Raw genomic sequence first — 21,484 nt, 5'->3', positions numbered from 1 at the left:
AGCATCATTAGCACTAGAAGTAGATAAAGTATACTGGTAACTGTAGTTGTGCAGTAGCACTGCAGTAACACTACTAGTAGTAATAGTGTAGCAGTAATTGTTGTTATACAAAACTAGTAGCAGCAACAGCAGCACGGGTAGTAGTAATAGTAAAGTACTAATTGTAGTTGTACAGTAGTACTGTGGTAGCAGCGTTAGCTGCACTAGTAGTAATAGTGTTGTACAATAGTATTAGCATCATTAGCACTAGTAGTAGAAAAAGTATAGTGGTAACTGTAGTTGTTCAGTAGTGCTGCAGTAACACTACTAGTAGTAATAATGTAGTAGTAACTGTTGTTATACAAAACTAGTAGCAGCAACAGCAACACGGGTAGTAGTAATAGTAAAATACTAATTGTAGTTGTACAGTAGTACTGTGGTAGCAGCGTTAGCTGCACCAGTAGTAATAGTGTTGTACAATAGGATTAGCATCATTAGCACTAGTAGTAGAAAAAGTATAGTGGTAACTGTAGTTGTACAGTAGTACTGTGGTAGCAGCGTTAGCTGCACTAGTAGTAATAGTGTTGTACAATAGGATTAGCATCATTAGCACTAGTAGTAGAAAAAGTATAGTGGTAACTGTAGTTGTTCAGTAGTGCTGCAGTAACACTACTAGTAGTAATAGTGTAGTAGTAACTGTTGTTATACAAAACTAGTAGCAGCAACAGCAACACGGGTAGTAGTAAAAGTAAAGTACTAATTGTAGTTGTACAGTAGTACTGTGGTAGCAGCGTTAGCTGCACTAGTAGTAATAGTGTTGTACAATAGGATTAGCATCATTAGCACTAGTAGTAGAAAAAGTATACTGGTAACTGTAGTTGTGCAGTAGCACTGCCATAACACTACTAGTAGTAATAATGTAGTAGTAACTGTTGTTATACAAAACTAGTAGCAGCAACAGCAACACGGGTAGTAGTAATAGTAAAGTACTAATTGTAGTTGTACAGTAGTACTGTGGTAGCAGCTTTAGCTGCACTAGTAGTAATAGTGTTGTACAATAGGATTAGCATCATTAGCACTAGTAGTAGAAAAAGTATAGTGGTAACTGTAGTTGTGCAGTAGCACTGCAGTAACACTACTAGTAGTAATAATGTAGTAGTAACTGTTGTTATACAAAACTAGTAGCAGCAACAGCAAAACGGGTAGTAGTAAAGTACTAATTGTAGTTGTACAGTAGTACTGTGGTAGCAGCTTTAGCTGCACCAGTAGTAATAGTGTTGTACAATAGGATTAGCATCATTAGCACTAGTAGTAGAAAAAGTATACTGGTAACTGTAGTTGTGCAGTAGCACTGCCATAACACTACTAGTAGTAATAATGTAGTAGTAACTGTTGTTATACAAAACTAGTAGCAGCAACAGCAACACGGGTAGTAGTAATAGTAAAGTACTAATTGTAGTTGTACAGTAGTACTGTGGTAGCAGCTTTAGCTGCACTAGTAGTAATAGTGTTGTACAATAGGATTAGCATCATTAGCACTAGTAGTAGAAAAAGTATAGTGGTAACTGTAGTTGTGCAGTAGCACTGCAGTAACACTACTAGTAGTAATAATGTAGTAGTAACTGTTGTTATACAAAACTAGTAGCAGCAACAGCAACACGGGTAGTAGTAATAGTAAAGTACTAATTGTAGTTGCACAGTAGTACTGTGGTAGCAGCGTTAGCTGCACCAGTAGTAATAGTGTTGTACAATAGTATTAGCATTATTAGCACTAGAAGTAGATAAAGTATACTGGTAACTGTAGTTGTTCAGTAGTGCTGCAGTAACACTACTAGTAGTAATAGTGTAGTAGTAATTGTTATACAAAACTAGTAGCAGCAACAGCAACACGAGTAGTAGTAATAGTGAAGTACTAATTGTAGTTGTACAGTAGTACTGTGGTAGCAGCGTTAGCTGCACTAGTAGTAATAGTGTTGTACAATAGTATTAGCATCATTAGCACTAGAAGTAGATAAAGTATACTGGTAACTGTAGTTGTGCAGTAGCACTGCAGTAACACTACTAGTAGTAATAGTGTAGCAGTAATTGTTGTAATACAAAACTAGTAGCAGCAACAGCAGCACGGGTAGTAGTAATAGTAAAATACTAATTGTAGTTGTACAGTAGTACTGTGGTAGCAGCTTTAGCTGCACCAGTAGTAATAGTGTTGTACAATAGGATTAGCATCATTAGCACTAGTAGTAGAAAAAGTATAGTGGTAACTGTAGTTGTACAGTAGTACTGTGGTAGCAGCGTTAGCTGCACTAGTAGTAATAGTGATGTACAATAGGATTAGCATCATTAGCACTAGTAGTAGAAAAAGTATAGTGGTAACTGTAGTTGTGCAGTAGCGCTGCAGTAACACTACTAGTAGTAATAATGTAGCAGTAATTGCTGTTGGACAGCAGCACCGTTGTAGCATTAGTAGCACTAGCATAGTAATTGTGTTGGAATGGGGTAGTAGACTAGATGTTGCTTACCCCATTAACGGTCTTCAGTGCAAGCACGTGCAGGTCGTCCGCAGGCTACAGAAGCCAGAAACGGTCTACACGGTCAGAGAACCGGGTATCGTTTCACGACTGGACTCGTCCGAGGCGCAGCGCCTCGCGATTCTAGAAAAGTCTGTGAGGAAACCCAAGAGTTCTCGACAACGAGAACGCCAAGCAGCATTTACACCACCTTTCCCCATACTTTTAGTTCTCAATGAACCTGAACGTTGTGCGTCTTTAAACAGTGGTCGAGGGATCAAGTAGGCAGGTCCTCTCCTCGCGTCGCTCTTTGCAGCACAAGTGGGTTGTTATACAACATTAGTGTGGTTACAACTCAATAACATGTTGTTACATACCGTATATACGCCGAGAGCTTTTGTTTTCCAGATTTTGGGGTAGTTCTCAAACGCTTCAAAGGCTAGAAAACAAGGTGGAGTCACTTTACAAAGTTGGTCCGTCCCGTGTGAGAACCCTCCTGACGGAGGCAAACAATGAGCTTGAAAAAGGGAGCGCACCAAATCCCAAATCTATTCCACGGCATTTATCGATCCCTATGAAGAGCTTGTGTTCATTCCCACTGGGGAGCAGATTCCGCTCCTTTGGAAGACTTCAGCTTTTAAGTGACACGTATTCTTATGACACAAGTTCAAATCCTGACTGATGTGAACTTTTTTTCGCCATCCACCCATTTATCTAAAACCACCAGGGTGGGCAAAAGTCCCACCACTGCTTTGGCATCTTTTTTTTTTGTGGACCCCCCCCCCCTTTTCTCCCCAATTGTACACAGCCAATTACCCCACTCTTCCCAGCCGTCCCGGTCGCTGCTCCACCTCCTCTGCCGATCCGGGGAGGGCTGCAGACTACCACATGCCTCCTCCCATACATGTGGAGTCACCAGCTGCTTCTTTTCACCCGACAGTGAGGAGTTTCACCAGGGGGACGTAGCGCGCGGGAGGATCACGCTATTCCCCCCCAGTTCCCCCTCCCCCCCCGAACAGGCGCCCCGACTGCCCAGAGGAGGCGCTAGTGCAGCGATCAGGACACATCCCCACATTCGGTTTCCCACCCACAAACATGGCCAATTGTGTCTGTAGGGACGCCCAACCAAGCCGGAGGTAACACGGGGATTCAAACCAGCGATCCCTGTGTCGGTAGGCGACGGAATAGACCGCCACGCCAGCTGGCCGCCCTGCTTTGGCATCTTCAATATGGCGGAAACCTGACGCCTAAATCTAAATAACTCTTAAAAGACTTCAGCGCTTCCCCCAACTCAGCGTGCTCTCACTTATAGACCGACTCCAGAAAGACGTTGTTGACCCGCCGTCACTATCACAGACCAGATAACGTGTTTAAACTCACAGTCAGGTAATCCTGCACACAAGTCTCTTTAAACCAAGGACAAGAAAAAAACAAAACAAAAACACAAAAACAAAAAAAACAAAACAAAGAACAGACAGTATACCTTTAATAATGACCGTGACCAAATCTAAGAGTGTGATAGTGACCTTTGATACAATGTATATTGAGTTTGGGGCGACTTCTTTCTTCTTTAATCGTCTGCGTTTCGATACCGTTATAGTGTAGCGCCGATTCCTCGATAATCATAAACCCTCTTTATTCTTTTACTCCCGCATTCAGACATACACACAGTACAGCAAGCAAGTCCAAAAGAAAAGTCACACACATATACCATATAGACTATTCTCTGGGTTTCATACACTTGACAATAAATCAGTAACAATAATTTTAAGGTTAAACATCTGAGGTGCTTTCAGTCAGCACTGCCAGTACATTAAAGCTTACATTTTCTGAGGATGATGTGGAAGGGTTACGGCGATGAAATAAAATTTTTTAAAAAAAAAGAAAAAAAGCTTAATGGTGTTAAGAATGAAAACAGTGACAACATAGTGACAGGCCTCAGTCTGGGGGGGGTGGGGTTAAAAAGCACTACATGCTACATCGTCCCCAGTAGTTCGTTAACAGAAATTTGGCGGGAGACAAGAGAAAACTACCAAGCGAACCGTTTGGAAAGCATCGAGGAAAACCCGGCGGCGTGAGCAGCCATGTTTGCTGGGAACCAACCTGAACTCAACAGTGTGTTTTGCGTTTCCGCCCCCCTAAACATAAGAACGGTGGGGTGGGGTGGAGGGGCGGGGGGCCCTCTGAGAGGATGTGATCTCCAGACATCGTTTCCCTGAATCTCTTGCTGGGAAAAAAAACAACAACAAAAAAGTAAGGTTACAGTACAGCTTTTCTCAAACCTCGGTAACGCCCTCTCTGGAGAGAAGTGTTAAGGCTCCGCTCTGGAGGAGGAGGCGCCACGTCTCTCCCGCTTCCCGTGCTTCCAGAAACGGCGGTAAGCCGGGAGGTAACACCAGCCGGCCCCGGGACGACTCTCCTACGCCTACGCTTTCTGGATGTGGGGGGGGGACCCTTCTTCGCGCGATCGCCTACGGAAACGCCGGGCGTGGTGTGTCCCTCCGTCGGTTCAGAAGACAGCCCCTTGAAACGGGTTCGAAGGGCGCCGACGGCCCCCTCCTTCTCCTGTCTACACAAAATACCACTGGCCACATACAGATAGTCGACGTCTGTCAATCAAATGCTGTTCACCTCTGAAAGATAACCGATACGAGCACTTCTAACATTTGTCCAACACACACGCACACGCTCACGCACACACGCACACACCAGAAAGTGAACAGTCACTGAATATCAGCAGCATGTTGTCAAGAGATTTTCCAAAGAGACGTGCAGATATCTATTACTTATAATTGGCTAAGAATGAAAGTATGGGGGGGGGGGGTAGCAAATAAAGACGTGAGGCTAAAAAAAAAAACAAAAAACAGAAAAAACAAATTATGAAGCTATTTTGTTGGTGCAACTGGCCTCATCCCTGCACGCACATCTTGAAGATGGTGGGGGTGGGGGGGGGGGGCGAACAAGGAGCAAAGTGGCTCAATGTTTGACAATGGCCAAAGTCACCGAAATTAAATAGGAAAAAAAAAAAAAACATTACTTTTCGATTCGTTTATGTCCTTGTCGTCGCTTTTTAAATCCAAATGACATCGAGTCCATCCGAACACAACCGCCAACGGAGCCGAGGAGCAGGGGGGTGGGGGGAGGGGGGGGGTCTTCTACTGCTTGTTCCGATTCTGGCGGTCCTGAAGGGAAGGGCGACACACAACGAAAGCCGATCAGAAAAAGAAACCCCCCCCACTCATCGATCAAAGTCAGGTCAACACACAATCTGCCGGAACATTCTGTCTGAACGGCCGTCCTTACCTGGTCCAGTCGGGATCTGCTTTGCATCGAAGGAGGCTCGTAGCTCTGTTGGACAAGTAAAGGGGGAAAAGCTTAACAACACACACCCGCAGCAGGTACCAAGTCCAACCGCCCCCGTCACAGAACACCAAAACGCCCCCGAGGGGGCGCGTCAGACATCTCAACTCTACAAGCACAAACAAGGGCGATTCTTCAGTTCGGGGAGCTTTTCTGTCGCCGGGCGGATTACAACAAAAACAACAAAAAAAATTTTTTGGTAACACTTTAGTATGGGGAACACAAAAACACTTAATTACTAGTGAATTAGTAATGATCAAGATGTCACTTTAGTATGGGGAACATAGTCACCATTAATTAGGTGCTTATTAGCATGCAAATTAGCAACATATTGGCTCTTAATTGGTCATTATGACGTACTCATTAATGCCTTATTCTGCATGGCCTTATTATGCAACCAGTAAGCCATGAACTATGAGTTTTCCCTCTATAACCTCAGAAGTATTGCTTATTAGTAGTACCATCTCAATATGCTTTGCTTAGTATGGCCTTTATAAGGTGGTAGTACCACAAGAAGAGTTATTCTCCCTTACCAACACTTAATGAATATGGTCTGTTCTTACATAACAACACACAAAACTACAAGTGTTCATAGTGTTAAATTACTCTAAATTAAGTTTTTGTTACTTAGAATATGTTCCCCATACTAAAGTGACATCTTGATCATTACTAATTCACTAGTAATTAAGTTTGTGTTACTTAGAATATGTTCCCCATACTAAAGTGACATCTTGATCATTACTAATTCACTAGTAATTAAGTGTTTTTATGTTCCCCATACTAAAGTGTTACCAAACTTTTTTTTTTGAAAAAACAATTATTGTATTTGTTAGAGTCAGGCTGTGTTAGCTATGATAAAAAGATTTGTGTCTGAGTGATGACATTTTAATACTTTTTCAGCGAGTTGAAAATTCAAACGTGCCAGAATTTCACTGTTTTGGGTTTGTCCCCCCAACCCAGACCTTTTAACCTCCCCTCTATAATAAAGTCATAAAAATGGTTAAAATCATGAAAGCTTTCCTTTGCATTTTCTCATAATAATTTAAAAAGACATATTTCAAATTCATCTACTCATATATTTTCGTAATGTGTGTGTGTGTGGTGTTAGTGTGTGTGTGGTGTGGTGTTAGTGTAGATAGCGGGACCGAAAACTAAAGCACTTATGATCCTAATTCTTTTTGGAGGTGGTAGGTATTGTCTCAGAGAGTAAGGGAAAAATCCCAGAAAATTAAAATTATGCATAATTATGCGTAAATATGCAAAACATGCATTTTTCTAAAAATGGCTAAAAACCACTTTCCTCGGCATTTCAGATGATTCTGAGCATCTTTGATTTTTTCACCTATACATAAAAAAATTTCTGGGACTTAGAAATGTTTTGGCATTATGCAAAATAAATGCATTTTTGCACAAATGCACTTATGATCCTCATTTTTTTTGGGAGGTGGTAGGTATTGTTCCAGAGAGGACCAGAAAAATAGCAGAAAATTAAAATAATTATGCATAATTATGCAAAATATGCATTTTCTAAAAATGGCTAAAAACCACTTTCCTCGGCCTTTCAGATGATTTTGAGCGTTTGGGAGGAGGGAGTTGGAGTGGGGGGGGGGGTTTAGGGGCAGGGGGAAGGCGGTTAGCTGGCAGGATGAAGAGGAGGGAGATTTAGACGGGTGGAGAACCAAACCGCTACATTGTAGCGGGGTTCTTCTAGTATGGTTTATATATGTGTGCAATGTGCACATTTTTTATAGTTAAATATGTCTGTCCCTCATACATCTGTCATCACCATCACACCCAACATTTTAGACCAACGTTTTTTCAAACAATGTGGTTGCCGTGGAAACGAGATGTGCCAGAGGCACGTGAGCAGTCATGGCAGAAGCGTGACTTTTTCATGTGCACAAATATAAGTAATGTGAAGGTTTATATGTCCTGATCTGACAGGATGGTTATTATAAATATAAGTCATGTGAAGGTTTATATGTCCTGATCTGACAGGATGGTTATTATAAATATAAGTAATGTGAAGGTTTATATGCCCTGATCTGACAGGATGGTTATTACAAGTCATTACCAAACAAGTTACTAGTTGAGTATTTTAGTTCAGAAATAAGAAACTTCACTTTATTAACGTGTATTCATTGTACATTGTATGCTAGCTAACAAGTTAGCTTAGCAAGTCTAAGACTTAACTTTCACTTTTTGGAGAAAAAGTTGGCTGTCGTTACCATCACGTGTCATTACCATCACAAGTCATTAAGTCACATTTTGCTGTTACAACTTTGAGAAAAGCATCATAACATCAACCTGATTTTGTAGGACGATCAAAGCTACGCTAAGATATTTGTTCCACATCACTTAATGGAGCTTTTGAAAAAAAAAACTGATTTTAAAGAAATTTATTTTTTATTTTTTCAAAATTTCAAAAGCAAAAAGTGCCCCAAATTGAAGAATCCCCCTGATATAAACATAAAAGGAAATCAAAACCAACTTGAAAACATTCATTTCTTTCACTACGACCCCTTTGAAAACGTCATCTTGAAAACTTCATTTTGACATATTTGTGTGTGTTTAATCTCAAAGGGATAATCACCTTTCTCACAACCTCCTCCTCCTCTTGCTTCTTCTCATAGTGGGAGAAGTCATCGAAAATGGAGGTGGTGTGTTTGTAGGTGGCGATGATCTTCAGCACCTGTTTGGCCTTTTCCAGAGGAACCTCCTGAGTGTCGCGGGAGTTGGTCACTGGCTTGTTGTCATTGTTCTCCAGGCGGATGTGGCGCAGTTGGCTATTGGGCACGTCCTTCACAAACAACCAGTTCACGTCGAACTTGCCCTTCCACTTGTCCTGCGCCCAAACGCCCGCGCTGGTGCCGTAGTCCACGGGTGAGCGCATCTCCGCCACACCACAGAAATGGCCGCTGCCATTGACACTGAACAACAGGTAGACGGGCCCTTTGGAGTTCATTGCCCGGAAGGCCGAGTCCAGCCGCTTGTTGCCGTGCTCTGTGCTGCACCAGATAGAGTACTTGATGGAGCGGTGGATGTCATCCTCGGAGTAGCTCTTGATGATGAACACCCGGCCGTTCTTCAGGTTCCAGTCGAACTCCTTGGGGTTGTAGCTGTGGGCAGCACGCAGCTTCTCCAGCACAGGGTGGGAGTCCAGCCCGGGGCCCGACCCCTGGGGCGCACCTCCGCCTCCGCTGCCGCCTCCATTCCCAACCCCACCACCACTGGAGGAGCTGCTGCTGTCCAAGCTACCAACGCCATAGACCGGGTTGCGGTTGCGCGGGGCCACCCAGCGGGTCTGGGGTGGTGGAGCAGAGTTGTGGTTGGGGTACGATGGCAGAGGAGGATGGGGAGGACCCTGCATCGTCATCTGCTGCACAAGTGACTGTGCGGACTGAAGGGACTGCTGGGCGGGAGGGGGGAGACTGTGGGGGAGGTGCGCGTGGGAAGGATGCTGCTGCGGCTGATGCTGATGTTGGTGGTGGGGGGGCAAAGGAGGGGCCACTTTGGCAACAGTCCCCTTGTTGTCCCATGTGTCAATGTCCATGGCGTGTTTGATGGACGGCGGAGGCAGAGGTCCTCCTGCCATGGGCATGCCCGGTTTGGTCTTGATCTTAAGCTGCTGGAGCTTGGCAGGTTTACTGGCGATGGCAGCCCACGATGTTGGTTTCGGAGGGGGCATCCCAACTGGTGTACCCCCGTTGCCCGTGGCAACAGCAGCAGCAATGTTGCCGCTGCCACCGATCACAGAGCCTACGCTTTTCACACCTGAGCCACTTCCTGTCACGTCCCCGCCTAGTTTTAACCCCAGCATGCCCTGCTCTAGGCTGTTCATGCCAGGGGCTTTGCTGAGGGTGTCACTGTGGAAACCTGTTTGGCCATCAGGTACCAGGGTGCCCCCTAGAGAGCTGGGGGGGTAACTGTAGCTTCCCCCATAGGCTGAGCTCTGTGTCTGCTGGCCCTGAGACCCACTGGTACCCCAGGCTGAGAAGGCGGGGTTCTCGGCGAAAAAGTTAAACCTATGAGGGTAGATACTGCTACCGAGGCCCCCTGGCTGCCCAAACACTGTGTCGTGCATGAAGTGGTGATCTCCATTACTGAGGGGGGCATATGGTGTAAGGTAGGGAATAGGTGGGTCACCTCCTGTGGACCAGGGAGCCTCACTCAGAGGATAAGGAAACCCAATGGAGGGGGCATAGTAGCTGGACAGGTAAGGGTCTGTCATGGACTGATAGCTGTTATTCTGAAAAAAGAACAAAAAATAAAGAAATGAAAAACGAAAGTTGCCTTTTCAGTCAAGTTGAGCTCAACAAAAATGACTTTCCACCAAGGTAACTGTTAAGCCTGGGTCACGACTTGCAACATTTCTAGTCAGAGAACGTGTCACAGTTAAGGACTGCAAGTTGCTGGTCTTACTGTCCTAAAGTATGTCATCTGCAGCAATTAGAAATCACTGGGGCTGACGGATTACAAGACTCCCCGAGAATGCTTCCCCATGAATCCAAGCTTTGTAACGCACCACGAGAAATAACGCAAGGTCGCCTATAAAAGTGCGGTACACTAGGGTAACCCCAGAAAGCTGAATCAGTTCATCTAGACCAGTGTTTCTCAACCCAGTCCTCAAGGACCCCCTATCCTGCATATTTTCTTTGCAACCCTGAATAGGCACCTGTTTGTAGTTATTCAACCAATCAGCAATTAGATGTTGCACACCTTGCATAATTAAGTGCTGCGAGATGATTGGTCGAGTAAGTACAAGCAGGGCTACCTATGCAGGGTTACAATGAAAATCTGCAGGATAGGGGTTCCTTGAGGACTGGGTTGAGAAACACTGATCTAGACACAACGTTCCCCGTGACCCTGGTTGGGATAAGCGGTTTGGATGATGGATGGATGGATGAACGGATTCACCTTTCTGGGATTTCCTTACCCGATTAGTGAGCATGCATAACGACATCTGGACACAACGTTTACACCGGGGGAAGTAGAAATATAGAAACACTGGCAAACATGCAAGCACTTGTTGCCATTGCTGCAGCTTGTGCTGCCAGCCAAAAAAATTTGTAAGTCCACATCACTTGTTAACATCCTTTTTTTCCCGTTATCTTTGCTGTGCAATGTTTTGTGACAGCAACGGATTCTGAATTGAACCAACATTTCACTTCTGTTGGAGAACTCATTGGCTGCTGACTGTGGGGACCCGAGAACCCACCCCTGAGACCGGCGAGAAAATCAAACGGGTCTGATTTTGTCTTCAGAGTCTCAGAGGCTGTTAGAAGTGCTAAAACCGAGACCAGGACTGAAAGTCACTTTGAGTGAAGCTAGCTTTACGAAACACATTTACCACAAAGGGCCAAGAAAAAAGAAAATGCTGTTTCTCACCTGACTGGACTGACCAGTGAGATAGGGCTCGAAGTCGTTATCGTGGACAGTATCCTTCTGGTGGAGTGAACCATTCTGCACTGAAACTGGAAAGGCTGTAATAAGGTCAAACCATTTATCAAAGCTGCACACAGTTCTTAACATACCTCACACATGATGACATCACAACTCACTAACACTGCATTCATGATTGTGAATTCAATATGATAGCTTTGCATTCTGCAGGACGCACTGACATCATGACTGTTGGCAACTCACATCCACTTTAGCACTGTACACTTAACACTGTTAAATAGAGAAGAAAGAGATGTAAACATTCTGCTCCAATGGCGGGGTAACACATATGGCACTACAATCTGAAGGGGTGTTTCCACCAATGCTAAGTGTGCTTTCCAATCAAACAATGGTGGAAGTTAAGCAATTAACACAAGAAAGGGCACAAAAACAAGTATGACTGTGCAATCAACAAAAGTAATTGGGTATTTCGAGGAAATAAAAAGTAACGGTCTTTTTTTGGGGGGTGGGGGTTCCCCCTTTTTCTCCCCAATTGTATCCGTCCAATTACCCCACTCTTCTGAGCCGTCCCGGTCGCTGCTCCACCCCCTCCGCCGACCCAGGGAGGGCTGCAGACTACCACATCTCCTCCCATACATGTGGAGTCGCCAGCCGCTTCTTTTCACCTGACAGTGAGGAGTTTCACCAGGGGGATGTAGCATGTGGGAGGATCACACTATTCCCCCCCAGTTCCCCCTTCCCCCCGAACAGGTGCCCCGACCAACCAGAGGAGGAGCTAGTGCAGCGACCAAGGGCCTCATGGAACAATTGTTACTATGGGCAAAATTCTTCTTACACACCCATGGGATATTTTAGCCCTGAAGTTTGTCTCAGAGACCAGTGTAGAACCTGGGTAACCCCTGGATTTAGCCACCGATTGGCTAACACTGATGTCTCTGCAGGCCTGGGTGATTGCTCATTGCAAGAGGTAGACAATAGCTGTTAGGAGAAAGGAATTACAAATGACCATCATGCTTTGGTACAGACTGTCAGACAATCTTGAGGGCTAAAAAAAAAATCCATGGGTGTGTAAGAACAAATTTGCCCATAGTAACGATTGATACATGAGGCCCCAGGTCACATCCGGCTTCCCACCCGCACACATGGCCAATTGTGTCTCGAACCGGAGAGCCCCGTGTTGGTAGGCAACGGAATAGACCACTACGCTACCCGGACACCCAAAGTGACGGTCTTTTAATAATGACAGCAAATTATGGCTGCCAAATAATGATAAACAATCTTCAGACAGTATCTTTAACCTTTTGAAGTGAGTATAACAGCTATGGTTGGTTTGTGACTGGTGGATGGGCACATCCTTATGAAGCTCTGCAGTGCCCCTGAATGATAAACGCTGCTGTAGCACCTAACGATGAAAACGTATATATATATATATATATATATATATATATATATATATAAAAGCTGCAATCCCGAAGACTTAAATGCAAACAAACGTAATTTTTGATCATTTCGATCCGTCACACACAAATATCCACATTATGATTGCTTTTGTAGCCGCACATTTTAGTGTCGGGTAGGACTTTAGTGTTTAAGCAGCCCGAAGCAGAAGAATGAATGCAGGTGGTGGTGAGACGGAAGACGTACTAGTTGTGGTTAACAAGCACTTACGGTAGACCAAGCATATATAGAAGCCGCTGACCAACAGATCATCAACCACGCTTTATTTAGTCTGGTGGCCGGGGAGGTGCTTACCACAGCATCGGCAACTATTTCCCCCATATCTCAAACTGATCTACAGAATCTGAATTTGTCAAATGCTGCTGCAACTACCAGCATCACCACGCATGTCAGTGCACAGAAGTTACCGTCTTCAGGATTCAAGCTCTAAATGATTACGTTGACTCTTGTACATAAATAATTCAAGTGTTGTTAATAGCACAAAGGCTGGGCCTATGAAACTATTGCCCCTTTTCCACTGCGTGGTACCGGCTCGACTCTACTCGACTCTACTTGCTTTACTTTTTGGGATGTCGTTTTCCACTGCAGATAGTAGCCCCTCACGGCGAAGCCCCCGCTGGTCATTTGTGGGCGTGTTGACTAGTTTGTTTAAAAAAATTTTTTTTATATATACATATATTTATCTTATTTTATCTATAGTGGTATTTTCAAGTCACCTTTTAGTGTCGGCTCAGCCCACTTGGAACCTCGACAGCGGTGATACCAAAAAAAGGAGCTTGTACCAGGTACTATCCCTCACTTTCGCCCAATGGAAAACCAAACAAAATGAGTATAGAGTGGAGTAGAGCCGGTACCATGCAGTGGAAAAGGGGCATAGGATACAGAGCTTTAGTTTGGACTAAACACTAGTTGGATCATGGGAAGAGACAGAATGCTTTGGAATAACTGTGAGCAAATATTATCCAATGACATCCTGTTTTTCATACCTTTACTCGCATCTTGTCCTTTCGATGTCTTGACGGTCACAGTGCCGCGAACATGTGAAGTAAGAAAAAAAGACGTTTATTTGCATGGGCTGTGCAGCTACTGTGCAATTACTGACATAATCATCTTTGGAGCCAAGGAAGAGCGATTACAAGTCAGCGCTCAGCTACAGTCGGTAATGTTAAAAACCACAAACCAAACCAGAAGTCTTGGCGTAGTCATGGACTCAGACCTGAATTTCAATAGCCACATTAAGGTCATTACAAAGTCCTCCTGCTATCACCTGAGGAATATATCAAGAATGAAAGGATTTACGTTTCAGCAGGATTTGGAAAAACTTGCCCATGCATTTATCTTCAGTCGACTCGACGACTGAAAAAAACAAAATAAAAATAAAATAAAACTCAACCAAACAGCTGCAGTTGATTAAGAACGCTGCTGCTCGAGTCCTCACTAAGACCAAAAAAAAAAAGTGGATCACATCAGTCCACTTCTGAGGGCTTTACGCCGGCTCCCTGTCTCGTCAGAGAATTGATTTTAAAACCCTGCTCCTGGTTTATAAAGCCCTGAATGGTTTAGGGCCAAAACACATGTCTGATCTTCTGCTGCACTATGAACCACCCAGACCTCTCCGAGGGTCTGGGACAGGTCTGCTTTCTGTCCCCAGAGTCAAAACTAAACATGGAGAGGGCAGCGTTCACCTTTATGCACCACATATCTGGAACAAACCCCCCGGAAACTGCAGGTCTGCTGCAACTCTCGGTTCTTTCACATCAAATCTGAAGACTTTCCTGTTTCCCCGCTGCCTGCCTTTCATTAAACCAACTTCTGAATATTCTGATTATCATCTTACGCTGCACGGCAACTCCTAGTCTACCAGGTTATTTGTTTTAAATGTCTTGTTACTGCCTCGTGTTGCTTTTCTCGATGCCGTTTATGTTTTATGCAAAGCTCCGAATTGCCTTGTTGCTGAAATATGCTATACCAACGAGATCGCCTCGCCTCGCTAATGCTGCCAAGAGAACCACCACACGCCACCCCGGACAGCAAGGTGAGCTGTCCATTTGACTGCTCATCTAATGACAGAAGCGGCGGGGTGGACTGGAGACCCGCCGCCACCACCATCCCAGCCCGGTGTGATGGGGCTTCGCTCCCCAGCCGGACAGAACTGGGTTTAGAGCAGTGTTTCTCAACCCGGTCCTCAAGGACCCCCTATCCTGCAGATTCCCTTTGCAACCCTGAATAGGTACCTGTCTGTAGTTATCCCACCAATCAGCAGAGGTGGAAAAACCCGGTCCAGAAAGTAAAAACCCTAACCGTGTCTTTACCCCACCCATGTAGTAAACCATCAGATTGCACTGACTAGTTTCCCAAATTAGCTGGTTTAATACCTGGATGGAGCAAAGACACGGTTAGGGTTTTTTACTTTCTGGACCGGGTTTTTCCACCTCTGCCAATCAGCAATGACATTTGTCAGACGTTGCACACCTTGCATAATTAAGTGCTGCGAGATGATTGGTCGAGTAAGCACAAGCAGGGCTACCTATGCAGGGTCACAATGACAATCTGCAGGATAGGGGGGAGGGGGTCCTTGAGGACTGGGTTGAGAAGCACTGGTCTAGAGTCTCGCAAGCAGGGGTTGGATTCCCCACCGATAAAGGGTTTGTACGCCGAGGCGGCAGGATTACAAATCCCGGACGAGAAAGAGATACGACCCCCCCCCCCGAGAACAGCTGCTCGGGCTCGGCGTCCCCCTTCATCCTTCTCTCCTCTTCCTCCTCCGTCCGCCGACTTTCGCTTCCTTAGAAGAAGGGGTGGCATGTACGGCACAAAGTTCGGCGGCGGGTCGCCAGATTGATTGGCTGCCTCTTTTGGCCCAGCTGGTACTTACGGTAGCCAATCTGACGCATAAAGAGCCAACGCTGCATGCCAGCCTGTCGGGTCACACGCCGGCCCCATAAGCAAGCCCGCCGCTTCGGTCCGGGCCTCGGCCCTGGGTCCGATCCCCCATTCGGGGACGACGGAATGGCATCGTTTTCTGAGGCGCACGAGTCCCGGTTCCCCGTGAAAACGCAGGGCCCCGGGTCGACGTGCCGCCCCCCCTCCCTCCACCACCCCCCACCACCACCACCGCCGCCGCTTACCTGAGGGTCAATACTTGTGGCAGACATCATTCATCGATCAGGCGCTTTATTTCGCCGACGCCCTGAACAAGAAGTACCGCCACCAAAACCGGGTTTTCTTCGGGGACCGTGGAGCTGCTGGCCGGCGGAGCGCTTTCCTCGCGAACCATACAGTTAGCTTAGCAGCGTTAGCTGGCTAGCAAGTCAGCCCCGGCGTGCTCCAGCCTCGGCGTCCGAGTTGGCAATTGGTTTCGCTCGGGTCCGACCTAAGCGAAGCCCCGCTGACATCGAAGGGGGTCCCTTGCAGGCGATAATCCAGCGGGGTTTCAGTTCGCTGTCGCCCCCCTCTCACGCCGTCTGATTCCAGCTCTGGTGGCCCTGGTCACTTCATCCGGGGTCTGCTGACAGGAAGTGGCGTCAGTGACGCAACTAGCGGGACGGGAGTTTTCGGTGCCTAGGACGGCGAAGGCAGAGTTAATTGACTTCCATTCAACCTCTGCACCCTTTCCCCTAATCTTAGCCGTAACCGATGTGCGCCCAGCCCGCGGCCATAACCCCCACCCGAACCTAACCCGAACCCGAGCCTTAACCGATAAACCGAAAGTAGCCTTCCCTTCGCGGCATTCCGTCTCCATCCTAGGAAACGAAAAAATAACCAAGGGGGTCGCCTGTTATTTCGGCAGGCGGCTTCTCCACGAAGAAACCAAAACGACAAAGGTGCGCTAATGGTTAAGAGAGCAAACTCATTGATTAGAGGGGACGTGTTGCTAATTGCAAATCAACACAGCACACTGCAAAAGCCAGAACAACAAAGAGCAATCGAATGGCGCAGGAATATTGGGAACCTAAATCTAAAAACTGTGAAGAATATACGCCAAAAGTATAATAACCACAAGACGTGCACAAGGTATAGAACGAAATACACGTAAAACAACAAAATGCACCCTGGAAAACAAGAAAAAGGGCTGTAAAATGTTCTGCAGTCATAAAGATTAGTCATCAACAGAAGATCTGAGATGTTTTTTCAGCACTTTGATAATATTTTACCAGCCTAGCCATCCATGCTGTGTATTAACAATTAACTGACATTCACGTATTCTGTATATTTATTCTCTTCCTGTTTTTGTATTCTCTCTCATGTTCATCATACGGTTTCTTCTTGTCTAAAAACGCATTTAATACAAGGGTGTCTTTACTGAAGACTGTCCTCCTCTTGCCACTCGTCAGCGATGTAACGAATGCTCAGCTGACGTTTCATTTTGCCTGTTTCTATCCTTTGTAATTTCAACTGAATTAAAACTTTTTGAAAATCATTAATCTCCCAATTCGTAATAATGATAATGACAATAAACTGTCACTGTGGTATCAAATCTAGAGCTCCCTGGGTTTGACGATGAGTCGGGGAGCCAACTGAACTGGAGCACTCAGCCATGACACTATTTAAATGAATATATCCTTGATAAACAAGTCATATAAAGAGTCATCATTTGCAAAATTAGGCTATTTAACAGACTTGATTTGGGTCATTTATTTTATTAACTCATGGTAACCCAAACACTGAGGATGCACAAGCCAGTGCAATCTTAGTGCCGGTCTCAAGCCCGGATAAATGGGGAGAGTTGCATCAGGAAGGGCATCCGGCATAAATCCCTTGGCAAATCAAATATACGGATCATAAATCAGATTTCTGTACCGGATCAGTCAAGGCCCGGGTTATCAATGACCACCATCAGTAAGTCAAGTCAAGGCAATTTTATTGGTATAGCCCATTACCACAAATTACAAATTTGCCCCAGTGGGCTTTACAGCAATGCAACATCCTGTCCTTAGACCCTCACATCGGATCCCTAAACGACTCCCTAAAAAACAAAAATAACAAAAAACAAAAACACAGCACTGTTGGCGTGCGGGGTGCCAGTGGAAAGTACGGTTTTGTTGGACAAAGGAGAAGGAGAGAGGGGAGGCATGTGCGGAGGCAGCAGGAGAGGAGGAAGGGCAGGAGTGTGGAGGCGAGAGTCAGCACATTGAATGTGGGCACTATGGCTGGTAAAGGGAGACAGCTGGCTGATATGATGGAGAGAACAAAGGTAGACATACTGTGTGTGCAAGAGACCAGGTGGAAACCGAGTAAGGCCAGGAGCATCGGAGGAGGGTTCAAACTACTACCATGGTGTGGATGGGATGAGAAGTGGGGTAAGGGTGATCCTTGTGTCAGACAGAGTGATGAGTATGAAGCTGGAAAGCGAAGGTGTGATGATGAATGTTGTCAGCACATGTGCCCCGCAAGTTGGGTGTGAGATGGAAGAGAAAGAAGAATTCTGGAGTGAGTTGGATGAAGTGGTGGAGAGTGGACCCAAGAAGGAGAGAGTGGTGGTTGGAGCGGACTTCAATGGGCATGTTGATGAAGGGAATGGAGGTGATGGGTGGGTATGGTGTCAGTGAGAGGGATGTGGAAGGACAGATGGTGGTGGATTTAGTAATAAAAAAAGGAAATGGCTGTGGTGAATACATATTTCAAGAAGAGGGAGGAACAATGGCTGACGTATAAGAGTGGAGGAAGCTGCACACAGGTGGACTACATCTTATGTAGGAGGCGCGATCTGAAAGAGGTTGGAGACTGCAAGGCGGTGAAAGGGGAAAACATAGCTAGGCAGCATCGGATGGTGGTCTGCAGGAGGATTTTGGAGATCAAGAAGCGGGAGAGAGTGAAGGCAGAGCCAAGGATCAAATGGTGGAAGTTGAAGAAGGAAGACTGTTGTGTGGAGTTCAGGCAGGAGTTAAAACAGGCACTGGGTGGTAGTGAAGAGTTGCCGTATGGCTGGAAAACCACTGCAGAAATAGTGAGGGAGACAGCTAGGAAGGTACTTGGTGTGTCATCAGGACAGAGGAAGGAAGACAAGGAGACTTGGTGGTGGAATGAAAAGTACACAGCAAAGTATACAGAGGAAGAGGTTGGCAAAGAAGAAGTGGGATAGTCAGAGAGATGAAGCAGGTAGACAGGAGTACAAGGAGATGTGGTGTAAAGCGAAGAGAGAGGTGGTGAAGGCAAAGGAAAAGGCGTATGGTGAGTTGTATGAGAGGTTGGACACTAAGGAAGGAGAAAAAGACTTGTACCGATTGGCTAGACAGAGGGACCAAGCTGTGAAGGATGTGCAGCAGGTGAGGGTGATGAAGGATAGAGATGGAAATGTGCTGACAAGTGAGGAGAGTGTGTTGAGAAGGTGGAAGGAGTACTGTGAAGGGCTGATGAATGAAGAAAATGAGAGAGAGAGAAGGTTAGATGATGTAGGGATAGTGAATCAGGAAGTGCGGTGGATTAGCAAGGAGGAAGTGAGGGCAGCTATGAAGAGGATGAAGAGGGGAAAGGCAGTTGGTCCTGATGACATACCTGTGGAGGCATGGAGATGTTTAGGAGAGATGGCAGTGGAGTTTTTAATTAGATTGTTTAACACAATCTTGGAAAGTGAGAGGATGCCTGAGGAGTGGAGAGGAAGCACACTGGTACCGATTTTCTAGAACAAGGGAGATGTGCAGAACTGTAACAACTACAGAGGTATAAAGTTGATCAGCCACAGCATGGATATATGGGAAAGAGTAATAGAAGCTAGGTTAAGAGGAGGAGAGGTGATGATCAGCAGCAGCAGTATGGGTTCATGCCAGGAAAGAGCACCACAGATGTGATGTTTGCTTTGAGAATGTTGATGGAGAAGTATAGAGAAGGTCAGAAGGAGGTACATTGAGTCTTTGTGGATTTAGAGAAAGCATATGACAGGGTGCTGAGAGAGGAGGTGTGGTATTGTATGAGGAAGTCAGGAGTTACAGAGAAGTATGTAGGAGTGGTGCAGGATATGTATGAGGGCAGTGTGACAGTGGTGAGGTGTGTGGTTGGAATGACAGATGGGGTCAAGGTGGAGGTGGGATTACATGAAGGATCGGCTCTGAGCCCTTTCTTGTTTACAATGGTGATGGACAGGTTCACAGACAAGATCAGGCAGGAGTCTCCATGGACGATGATGTTTGTGGATGACATTGTGCTCTGTAGTGAGAGTAGGGAGCAGGTGGAGGAGAGCCTGGAGAGGTGGAGGTATGCACTGGAGAGAAGAGGAATGAAAGTCAGTAGGAGCAAGACGGAATACCTATGCGTGAATGAGAGAGAGGACAGTGGAATGGTGAGGATGCAAGGAGTGGAGGTGACGAAGGTGGATGAGTTTAAATACTTGGGGTCAACTGTCCAAAGTAACGGGGAGTGCAGAAGAGAGGTGGAGAAGAGAGTGCAGGCAGGGTGGAGTGGGTGGAGAAGAGTGTCAGGAGTGATTTGTGACAGAAGGGTACCAGCAAGAGTTAAAAGGAAGGTTTACAAGATGGTAGTGAGACCAGCTATGTTGTATGGTTTGGAGACAGTGGCACTGATGAGAAGACAGGAGGAGGAGCTGGAGGTGGCAGAGATGAAGATGATAAGATTTTCACTGGGAGTGATGAAGAAGGACAGGATTAGGAACCAGTATATTAGAGGGACAGCTCAGGTTGGACGGTTTGGAGACAAAGCAAGAGAGGCAAGACTGAGATGGTTTGGACAAGTGTGGAGGAGAGATGCTGGGTATACTGGGAGGAGGATGCTGAATATGGAGCTGCCAGGGAAGAGGAGAAGAGGAAGGCCAAAGAGGAGGTTTATGGATGTGGTGAGGGAGGACATGCAGGTGGCTGGTGTGACAGAGGAAGACGCAGAGGACAGGAAGAGATGGAGACGGATGATCCGCTGTGGCGCCCCCTAATGGAGGAGGAGGAAGAAGAAGAATTTATAACTCATAGTGGGATAGGTCTTCAAGTCAAAACCACAATAAATTGAACAACATACAAGCGACCAGAGAGACACTTTTCTTTTCTTTTTTAAAAACATTTAGATAGACTTATAAGGGCTAATTAAGTCGGTGGTATAAATGTCTGTCTGAGGATACCAAGTGACTTATGACTGTGTATGTACACATCAAACTGCCTCGCAGCTTAAGCTGGGTAATATACACGTGGGTGTAATATGGATCCATTATCCATTATCCATTATCCATTATCCATTATCCATTATCCATTATCCATTATCCATGATCCATGATCCATTATCCATTATCCATGATCCATTATCCATGATCCATGATCCATTATCCATTATCCATTATCCATTATCCATGATCCATTATCCATTATCCATTATCCATGATCCATTATCCATTATCCATGATCCATTATCCATGATCCATTATCCATTATCCATTATCCATGATCCATTATCCATTATCCATTATCCATTATCCATTATCCAAGCCCCTTTTCCCAATCAGGGTCACGGGATGCTGGAGCCTATCCCAGCAGGCAACACAGAGGGGCAACACAGAGGGGCAACACAGAGGGGCAACACAGGGGGCAACACAGAGGGGCAACACAGAGGGGGCAACACAGAGGGGGCAACACAGAGGGTATACACAGAGGGGCAACACAGAGGGGGCAACACAGAGGGGGCAACACAGAGGGGCAACACAGAGGGGGCAACACAGAGGGGCAACACAGAGGGGCAACACAGAGGGGTAACACAGAGGGACAACACAGAGGGGCAACACAGAGGGGCAACACAGAGGGGATACACAGAGGGGCAACACAGAGGGGTAACACAGAGGGGCA

The 21,484-nt window shown here is 45.8% G+C and overlaps 1 protein-coding gene across 3 annotated transcripts; it reads right to left on the bottom strand.

Moving 5' to 3' along the window:
* Positions 1–5,324: 5,324 nt before the first annotated feature.
* LOC130107321 (YTH domain-containing family protein 1-like) lies at positions 5,325–16,191 on the bottom strand. Of its 3 annotated transcripts, XM_056273856.1 has the most exons (7): positions 15,836–15,874; positions 13,694–13,721; positions 11,493–11,519; positions 11,235–11,329; positions 8,440–10,095; positions 5,790–5,834; positions 5,325–5,668 (listed from the first exon to the last, which is right to left on the bottom strand). In XM_056273856.1, exons 5-7 carry the CDS (start codon positions 10,075–10,077, stop codon positions 5,642–5,644), a joined length of 1,710 nt encoding a protein of 569 aa, XP_056129831.1. In that variant the 5' UTR covers positions 10,078–10,095; positions 11,235–11,329; positions 11,493–11,519; positions 13,694–13,721; positions 15,836–15,874; the 3' UTR covers positions 5,325–5,641. The 3 variants fall into 3 exon arrangements, with proteins under 3 accessions (XP_056129831.1, XP_056129829.1, XP_056129830.1); XM_056273854.1 differs by lacking the exon at positions 11,493–11,519 and having other exon boundaries at positions 15,836–16,191; XM_056273855.1 differs by lacking the exon at positions 11,493–11,519 and having other exon boundaries at positions 11,235–11,320; positions 15,836–16,191.
* Positions 16,192–21,484: the final 5,293 nt, after the last annotated feature.

This window comes from Lampris incognitus, chromosome 2 (assembly GCF_029633865.1).
Source record: "Lampris incognitus isolate fLamInc1 chromosome 2, fLamInc1.hap2, whole genome shotgun sequence".
NCBI lineage: Eukaryota > Metazoa > Chordata > Actinopteri > Lampriformes > Lampridae > Lampris > Lampris incognitus.
This window is presented reverse-complemented; position numbering and strand designations above follow the sequence as displayed.